At 35.1% G+C, this 10,467-nt stretch overlaps 1 protein-coding gene and 1 long non-coding RNA gene across 3 annotated transcripts; both read right to left on the reverse strand.

Moving 5' to 3' along the window:
* Positions 1-158: 158 nt before the first annotated feature.
* LOC119191234 lies at positions 159-833 on the reverse strand. Its single transcript, XR_005113403.1, has 2 exons — positions 718-833; positions 159-311 (listed from the first exon to the last, which is right to left on the reverse strand). It is a non-coding gene; the product is annotated as an uncharacterized LOC119191234 (long non-coding RNA).
* A 1,740-nt stretch (positions 834-2,573) lies between these two features.
* On the reverse strand, positions 2,574-8,637 carry LOC115448667 (trypsin, alkaline A-like). Of its 2 annotated transcripts, none has more exons than XM_037445145.1 (4): positions 8,508-8,637; positions 7,869-8,037; positions 7,391-7,646; positions 2,574-3,047 (listed from the first exon to the last, which is right to left on the reverse strand). In XM_037445145.1, the coding sequence occupies exons 1-4, from the start codon at positions 8,572-8,574 to the stop codon at positions 2,751-2,753; spliced, it is 789 nt and encodes a 262-aa protein (XP_037301042.1). In that variant the 5' UTR covers positions 8,575-8,637; the 3' UTR covers positions 2,574-2,750. The 2 variants fall into 2 exon arrangements, with proteins under 2 accessions (XP_037301042.1, XP_037301041.1); XM_037445144.1 differs by lacking the exon at positions 2,574-3,047 and adding an exon at positions 6,537-6,991.
* Positions 8,638-10,467: the final 1,830 nt, after the last annotated feature.

Raw genomic sequence — 10,467 nt, forward strand, 5'->3', positions numbered from 1 at the left:
TATACTTAGCACATATTCCAAAATATGGTTTAATACTGACCAGATAAACCCAAATATCACTTACCCCAACATGGAATGCGAACCCAGACCTGACCGCATCCGCGGCAGTGTATCATCATGTTAAATGTTTTATTCTACTTACTGGATACAGTGTGCAGCAGTCACAATGTTGCGATTGTTAATAATAGTGCCTCCACAGATTTGTCGCCACGTGCTTAAATTGGAACTGAATAATAACGCGACAATGCTCGGATACTGCGCGATGGATGTAACACTCCCGCCTACGATCCTTTGTGGGTTAGCTGGTACCGCTGTGGATATACCAAAAGGGCATTATACACATTGTAGAAAAAATAATGCTAATATTGGACCAAAACTACAATTTTTAGATTTTTTTTCTGTCTGTATATTTATACACGCATTGTGCAAAACTACTGTATGGAATTAGAGGAAGTTTTCATCAATGTATTCCTAAAGGTTCATATTAAAATAAAGTCTAAATTTTATTCGAAAATAGAAAGCGTCACTTTTATCCGGGCAAAATACGGAGCGGAGCCAAAGCCAATAGCATTGTATGTCTTTGCAATTAAAAGATTACACTTAATGATATAACAAAGCATTATTATGAGAAAATGATAAGTATGATAAGACAACTCACTTGATCAACATACATCTACTTATAATGGACATTTATAATATTATGTGATAAACACTTACCTACTACAGCGGAGATGCTTAGAGCAAGTAAAGCGATGTGTGTCCGCATGTTTGCAAACAAGTGCATATTGTGTTAATTAATCAGAGCATTTATATCATAATAACATCGATTTTCGGAACAGAATCTATTTCAACTAGAAAAGACAAGATATTGTTTATAGCTCTACTATTATATATTTTCTACGTCACCAAAAACAAGGTACTTTCCCTACATTTTAGTAGCTTAACGAGATTTAATTATAATTAATCTTCCTGTTTCATTTGGTGCAGAAGTTTCAAACAATGATAAAAAAAAATTGCGTGGTTGGTGTTTGACTTCAAATAATGTTACGATCGATTCATGCATGAAAGCAATCCCATGAAGGAGACGCTGTTCATTTGATTAGCTTCATAATTTATTTGGAACCAATGGACACTAATGCAATGCCGAGTAGTGATTAACCGCCATTTCAATGAACGATCCCAATCGCTTTTCACAATCTATCTCAAAAATAGACCAATCAAAACAAAGCTCTTTGACATGCTTACAAATGACTTATTTTGATTGGGTTATTCTAGGAATCGGATTGAAGATTGACTTTGGGATCGTTTATTGAGAACGGCTGTTATTTGAAAATACTGTCAGCTTAATAGTATATGTATAAAACGTAATATTGACATCTAGCTATCGCTATTTTGTCATATTTCTAGTTCAACATGTTAACAGCGTCAGTACGGCCCCTAATTCACATATAATGGAATTTACCCAATATTTATAAATAAATTTAGTTTAACCAGCCTGTGAGTTGTATGCTTTTTCTTTTTCATGCCGATTTTTGCGTATTTTCGACAGCCAAAGCAACGGCTGCGGCGATGGCTGCGGCGACGGCGAGTACCGATGTTGGCGCTCGCACGGATAGTTCGGCGCGAGGCGCGTGAGATAGATAGAGTAGGCATGCGAGTGCGAGGGAGAAGGGTGCGGAAAATAGAAACGAAGGAATAGGAATTAGACTACCAACTAATTATTGCGTTTAAGTATTTAAAAATGTGAAGTTTTCTTGGCGGAACCAACATACGCTACTATTTAACCTTTTGTTACTTATTACTTATTATATTCGGCAATAAGTTAATGGGTCAGACGACGCTGCAATTTTGTCTCAAAGCTTTATTGTCTCAAGTTTTTAGTAGAATTAGTAACTACCTAGAATTTTATGTAAATAGATTAATTATTGTCATTAACTTATATACCAAAAAACTGGTAAAATTAAAAAAATACATTTCGTGGTTATACTTAGCCGAAGACAAATAAAGCAGAATTTTGACCACTTTACTTTTTTAATAAAAATCCTAAAATTTTGCTGTCTTAAAATTAAATAGCAATAGGGTCATTTTTAAGAGTACTATAAAAATATATACTTATAAATTATGTTGGGTGGAATTTCTGTAAAATAAAATTCCGCTTTTGGAGATGTGGCGTTACAATACACCGCTATCTCGTCAACATCGCCGGAACTGCAAGAGAATCGATGCAGTGACAAAAACTGCAGTGATATCACGATAGATGACGACATCAATCCTGAATCACGCTTGCACAATTTGCGCGACGTGCAACATATATACCACCTCCGAATAAGAACCGTCGGAGGGGCTGCGGCCGGTCAGGCGCAACATCTGTTCCTCTACAGTGGCGTTAACCTTTACGCCGCTAAAGAGATATCCGTTATAATATATTATTTAAAGAGAAAAAAATGGTTTGATTTCTTTGTAAATCAAAATTTTATTTTATTACAAACACATTTTAAATAATTTTATTATAAATTTAAAAACATATTCACAACTATTTTACATAAGATTTAATTGCCTGGAAAATCAAAACATTTTTTCAATTAAAAATATATTTTTAATAAATAATTTTACATAAAAAAAACATTATTCACAATTATTTAAGATAAGAAGATAGCACTGGCAACGGTTAAGGTTTTGTTTTGGAACGAAGTTTTCATGTATCTAATAGGTATAAGAGAAGCCGAATGAGTCTTAAACGAAATATAAAACTAGGAGTTGTTGCGGATCCAATTAGCGTACCGCGAGACACGTACATTGACTCCAGGGAAGCGAACCAAACCGCAACCCTCTCCAAAGGAGTAGACACCAACAAGGAGGCGATTGTGGTAGAGAGGACCACCGGAGTCACCCTGGCACTGGCCGCGACCACCGACGGTAAGCGAGCCGGCGCACAACATGTTGTCAGTGATGGTGCGACTGGTGCTGGCGTAGCGAGACCTGCACGTAGCCTGGTTCACTGTCCAGATCTGAACGTGGCGCAGTTGGGCCGATGAAGCACTATTTGTCTGGAATAATAGGAATGTACTCATATAAGAAAATATTTTATGATCAAAGTATAATATGTATAGAAAAGCATCAGGGGCGAAGCGTCCATACAACCCAATTCCTAGCTTCCCTTTCAGGTTCCTTTAGGTTTATCTTAGTTTTTGTTTTTTGTTAAATTAGCCGCGATATGTTAACTAAGGCAATAATTTTTCAAAAGGTAACCCGTGGTAATTTTTTTTGCCACGGGTTCCCTCTTGAAAAATTTCACCTTTCGCCACTGAAAAGCATGCATTAAAAAGTTCGTTTTAATTTTTATTAAAACTTTATAAATATAAAAATAAATTTATATTAAATAAATTTATTATTGCTTTTGGTCCCAATAATAAATCTTTTTTCTTTTCTTTCAAACATCTTACAAACTTTTATACAATTTTTAGTAGCATAAGAATAAATACTTACAGAAGTTCGTCCCCACCCAGCAGCCCAAACAGTCTGTCCGTCGCGTAAAATATGGCTAACGCCAGCATAGCTTACGGCCCGGGCAGTGTTGCTGAACGTTATGGTAGCCGCGAGGCGAATGATTGCAATGTCATTATTGAGTGTCCTCCTGTTGTAGTTAGCGTGAATAATGAATCTCTGCGAATTTATTATTCTTCCACCACTATTCGCATTAGTGGAGCCTACTCTGACACGCCATCTGTTAGTGCTGTCGCCGCTGGAAGCAATTTAGGTATTATAATAACATTACTAATTTGGACTCGGTTCCTAAGAAATTTAATAAATTTTTTTCGTACATTTGTGTATGTATTTAATTTTAATGACTTATGTTTAATTTTTATTAGAGACCGACTCCGAAATTTCTAACCAGTATATAGGTAATGTTAAACATTTTTTTTTTGGTTTTTAGTGGTTATTCAAGACGGTAAATTTTTTTGTTAAATAGGTTTCATTTCTTACTTTTTTGTTTTAGTAAAAATCAGTATTCGTTGACGACATCATTTTGAAAGTTTTCTGATGTATCTCCGAAGTCAAGGGTTCAACAAAAATGAATTTATATCCATTTCAAATAAAAAAGAATCATCAAAATCGTTCACTTAGTCAAACATTCTGAGGTAACGAACATAAAGAATAAAACATACAGTCGAATTGAGAATGTCCTTCTTTTTTTAAGTCGGTTAAAAAACATTTTTTACTTTTGATGCTAAGAATAATAAAAGCGACACTATCGAAACGTTTGTTTTTTTTATGAATTTCTTGGTATTGCAGTCTCTCGCTTAAAAGAAACCTGTATTCAAAGTCCGAGGTATCTAGTAATTATCCTAATTAGTATTAACATTGATTAATAACAGTCGTATGACAATAATATAGTTACTGAGGACAGTGTGCAGCTGTAAGGATGTTCCGACTATTGTATAATACTCCCCAGCACAAGTTTGTCGCCACTGACTCAAGTTTGAACTATACAGTAAGGCAACTATGCTGGGATAGTTACTAATTGTCGTAGTACTGCCACCCGCGATCCTTTGTGGATTAGCTGGAACCGCTGTGAACATACCAAAAGGCATGTCTGTATATTATATATACATTGAAGAAAAACTAATACTAATAACAAAAGTTTTTAGAATTTTTGACTGTCTATCTGTACCATTGTACACTCATCATGCAAAAACTACTTTAGGGAACTGAATTCAGATTTTATCAATGTGTTGCTTAAGGTCTAATTTTAAGTAAAGGCTCCATTTTATCCCGGGAAAATATAAAGCGGGATTCATCCCAGAAAACATTTACACGGAGCGAAGCCACGAGCAAAAGGTAGTATTCAATATTAAAGTAATTTTGGTGATAAAATTGGGTAATTTTTATTATGTAATATAATGTTATCCTTGCAATTGAAAGATTACATTTAGTGATATAACCCGGCAGAATTTGATAAGTCTGCTGAGACAACTCACTTCATCAACAATTATCTCTTTATAATGAACATGTATAATATTATGTACTAACACTTACCTACTACGAAGGCGGAGATGCTTAGAGCAAGTAAAGCGATGTGTGTCCCCATGTTTGCAAACAAGTGCATATTGTGCTAATTAATCAGAGCATTTATACCAAATTAACATCGATTTTCGGAAAATAATCTATTTCAACGAGATAAGACAAGAGATTGTGTATAGCTTTACTGTTATATAGTTTCTACATCAAAAAAAAACAAGGTACTTCCCCTACATTTTGGTAGCTTAATGAGATTTAATTATAATTAATCTTCCTTTTTCATTGGGTGCAGAAGTTTCAAACAATGATAAAATTATTTTACGTAGTTGGTGTTTGACTTCAAATAATTTTATGATTGGGTCTTGCATATCGCTTTTTTTGTCGTATATCTAGTGCAATATGTGGACACCTGTGCTGTCCCTAATTCACATATACTGACATCTACCCAATAGTTAAAGATAACGTAAGTTTAACCAGCCTGTGTGGTGAATCCTTTACTATTAACTGGTGGTAATATATTTGTATCGGGATAGCAAACATCGTAGACAAGGTGCAGAACCCGCCGTAGCAACCCACGTAAAGGCATCGTGTCTTGGGATCGGGCTTTACATATCTCGTTACAAACCAGCCGACATATTGTATCAATTTGCGATGGATACTCATCTCTCATCAATGCACTCACTACCAGGTAGAGTAGAGAGTCACTTCTGACGTGTCTAGGTAAAAAATAAATGTGTCTAAATCACATTTACTCTTTACGAACTAAATTGCATTATAGTTTTTGCCATGGCGCAAGCACGTGTATTTCAAGATTACTTATTTTCTAAATTTTATTCAAATACATACCTTACAGCCCTTCTTTATTCTGTATCAAATATTCAATCATATAATTACTCACGCTACTATTTAACTTTGTTATTTATTTCTTATTCAGTATTAAGTTAACGGATCAGAGGAGGCTGAAATTTCGTCCCAATTTTTTTGTCTCATTTTTAGTAAAATAACTAAATTAGAATTTTTATATAAACAGGTCTCAATTGTTGTCATTAGCGGATATAAAGTTATAATTAAAACAATGTTATTCACGGTTGTACTCAGCCAGTAACAAATAACCCAGATTTCTGACATATTTACCTTTTTTGGTGATGTATTTCGATGTAGCAAAATGCAATGCAATAGCAAATGTATTTATATTTCGATAGCGTTCATTTTAAGTTTAATATTTAAGTAGTATAAAATTATAAAAATCTCAAAATCGGAGGTCTTAAAATTAAATGATTTGGATAGAACTGATGATCAGTACAGTGTATATAAATTATCTTGGTTAGAATTTCTGTCGAATAAAATTCCGTTTTTGGGCATGTCCATAATAAAAGTTTATGCAGGAAAAAAAAAGAATTTGATTTCTTTGTAAATCAAAATTTTATTTTATTACAAACATATTTTATTTTACTTTGAATAAAAAAAATATTCACAAATATTTTATATAAGTTTTGATTTTCTGGTAATACAAAACATTTTTTTAATCAACAATATATTTTAAATAAAAAACACATTATTCACAACTATTTTAGATACGTATAACACCACGTTATCAAGGTTTTATTTTGGAGCGGAGTTTTTATTAACTATTAGGTATAAGAGAAGCCGAATGAGTCTTAAATGTAATATAAAACTACAAATTATTGCGGATCCAATTACCGTACCGCGAAACACGTACATTGACTCCAGGGAAGCGAGCCAAACCGCAACCCTCTCCCCAGGAGCAGACACCGACGAGAACGCGGTTGTGGTAGAGAGGACCGCCGGAGTCACCCTGGCACTGGTCGCGACCGCCAACGTTAAGCCAGCCGGCGCACAACATGTTGTCCGTGACGGTGCGGCCAATACTGGCGTAACGAGACCTGCACGTGGCCTGGTTCACTGTCCAGATCTGAACGTGGCGCAGTTGGGCCGATGAAGCACCATTTGTCTGGAATAAAAGGAGTGTGCTCGTATAAAAAATATTTTATTATAATATTTTATGATAAAACTACAATTTAAATAAATATACTGAAATGGGCACCTTAAAAATTACGTTTTAATTTTTATTAAAACATAACTTCCTCAAATTTATTGAACGATTTATGCGAAATACGCTAAAGATCATCCAAATCGTCACCTGGGCCCCTTAGTAAAAATCGGCGAGCGCTCAATGAAGTCTCTCATTATTGGGACAATTGGTATAATTGTGTTATATTTTTCTCCTTTCTATTTTAAATGCTATACTGCTATTGTACCAAAAATAAATCTTTCTACGCTTCTTTTTTTCTATCAAACATCTGTACAAACTTTCAAACTATATTTAAAAGCAAAAGAATAAAGTACTTACAGAAGTTCGTCCCCACCCAGCAGCCCAAACAACCTGTCCATCCCGTAAATTATAGTTAGGGCCAGCAAAGCTTACGGCCCGGGCAGTGTTGCTAAACGATATGGTAGCCGAGAGGCGAATGATTGCAATGTCATTATTGAGTGTCCTCCTGTTGTAGTTAGGGTGAATAATGAATCTCTGCGAATTTATTACTCTTCCACCACTATTCGCATTAGTGGAGCCCACTCTTACACGCCATCTGTTAGTGCTGTCGCCACTAGAAGCAATTTAGATATTATAAAAAATCTGTTTATCCGATAAAGTTAAAAATAATAAGAACGGCACTATAGATAAATTTGATTTTTTTTTTATTTTATAGTATTGCAGTTTCCCCCTTAAGAGAAAACATCTATATTCAAAGTCCCAAGATGCCTAGTAATTACCCTACTTAGTATTAACATTGACTAATACCAGCCGTCTGACATAATTATATACTCACTGAGGACAGTGTGCAGCTGTAACGATGCTCCGACTATTGACAATAGTACCACCACAAGTTTGTCGCCACTGATTCAAGTTTGAACTATATAGTAAGGCAACTATGCTGGGATAGTTACTAATTGTCGTAGTACTGCCGCCCACGATCCTTTGTGGATTAGCTGGAACCGCTGTAGACATATCAAAAGGCATGTCTGTATATAAACATTAAAGAAAACTAATAATAATAAGAATTTATTTTGGAATTTTTGACTGTCTGTCTGTATCACTATACACTCATCCTGCAAAAACAACTGTAGGGAATGGAATTCAGATTTCACCAACGTGTTGCTAAAGGTCTAACTTTAAGTAAGGGCATCCATTTTATCCCGGGAAAATATAAAGCGGGATTTATCCCAGAAAACATTTACACGAAGCGGAGCCACGAGCAAAAGCTAGTATTCAATATAAAAGTAATTTTGGTGATATAAAATTGGGTAATTTTAATAATATAATAATATACATAATGTTATCCTTGCAATTGAAAGATTGCATTTAGTGATATAACCAGGCAGAATTTGATAAGTCTGCTGAGACAACTCACTTCATCAACATCGATCTCTTTTAATGAACATGTGTAATATTATGTACTAACACTTACCTACTACAGCGGAGATGCTTAGAGCAAGTAAAGCGATGTGTGTCCGCATGTTTGCAAACAAGTGCATATTGTGTTAATAATTCAGAGTTTTTATACCAAAATAACATCGATTTTCGGAACATAATCTTTTCAACGAGATAAGACAAGAGATTGTGTATAGCTCTACTGTTATATATTTTCTACGTCACCAAAAACAAGGTACTTTCCCTACATTTTGGGAGCTTAATGAGATTTAATTATAATTAATCTTCCTGTTTCATTCGATGTAGAAGTTTCAAACCGTGACAAAATTATTTTACGTGGTTGGTGTTTGATTTCAAATAATTTTATGATTGAGTCATGCATGAAAGCAATCTCGCAGAGGAGACGCTGTTCATTTGATTAGCTTCGTAATTTATTTGGAACCAATGGACACTAATGCACTGCCGAGTAGTAATTAACCGCCATTTTCAATGAACGATCCCAATTGCTTTTTTAATTATAGGCCCATCTCATTATTAAATATCTTTGGAAAGCTCTTGGAGAAGGTTGTCAACAAACAACTCATATCGTTCCTTGAGAAATACAACTTACTCTCTGATAGCCAATTTGGGTTTAGGCGCAAAAAGTCTACTGAGGACGCCATTCTTTCCTTAATGGATGTAGTGTCGAAGAACTTGGATCATGGGAAATGTTGCTTGGGAGTCTTTCTTGACCTTGCCAAGGCCTTCGATACTGTATCGGTTCAATTATTTTTACGAAAGCTTGAGATGAGAGGAATTAGAGGAATAGCAAATGACTGGTTCCGTGACTATCTTTCGGAACGTCGCCAACGAGTCAGAATTGGTCCCTATTTAAGCAATGAACTTACTGTCGATGTTGGCGTTCCACAGGGTAGCATTCTTGGCCCGACTCTTTTTATCATCTACATTAACGATTTATTAGAATTACCTGAATTAAGTTGTAAGATTTTTTGTTATGCAGATGATACTGCTTTGATTATCCACGATTCTTCTTGGAACAGAGTTGTTGATAATGCTAAATCTACAATGGAAACAGTTTTCCATTGGCTACAACAAAACTTATTAACATTGAACTTAAAAAAATCTAAAGCTATCGCTTTTTACAAAACGCTTGCATCTAAACCCTCTGTCTTGCCTTCCTTAAGAGTTCACACTCGTTGTGTTGATGATTCTGTGTGTAACTGTGAATGTATCATCTACACTGACAACATTCTATGTCTAGGGGTTGTAATCGATGAAAACTTATGTTTTAAAAAGCATCTTGCATTTCTCAGTTGCAGAATTAGAAAATCCATTTATGTTATTAAAGCTCTACGAATCCTCCCAAGAGACATTCTGTTGATGGCAAGGCGTTTACACAGTCTCTACTGTACTACTGCATTCTTGCGTGGGGTGGAGCGATCAAAACTAAATTCATGGAACTCGAGAGAACTCAGCGATCTGATTTAAAGGTGATGTTGCGGAAACTTTTCAGATTCTCTACAGACGAACTTTATTCCGAGTGTAAAGTACTACGAGTACGCCAAATTTACATACTCAAAGCTGTTATTGCTTTACACAAGAGAGCAATTAACTCTGAGGAATTTAAACACCTGTGTCAGCGCCGTATTTATCGTATTCTAACTGCCTTTTTGCTGCCTCACATCTACAATGAGTTATGTTGCCGACTACCGTTGCCGTTAGGCAAGTTAAAATCTAAATTAACTGAGTGGTTTCTGACACTGTCATACGAAGATACCGAAGAATTATTAATTACCTTGGGTGACTAACACAAACGCGCACGCACACGCACGCGCTCATACAAACACACACACATACACAATGGTTCTTAATGTCTAACCCTGTCACTATTTTTCCTACATTCGTATTGATCTCAACAGTTTTGGTTATGTAATTAATTTTAAGTAAGAGTTTATATAGTTTATATTATTATTGTTCAGAGGGTGGATCCATAAACT

Source organism: Manduca sexta, unplaced genomic scaffold (assembly GCF_014839805.1).
Source record: "Manduca sexta isolate Smith_Timp_Sample1 unplaced genomic scaffold, JHU_Msex_v1.0 HiC_scaffold_1235, whole genome shotgun sequence".
Taxonomy (NCBI): Eukaryota; Metazoa; Arthropoda; class Insecta; order Lepidoptera; family Sphingidae; genus Manduca; species Manduca sexta.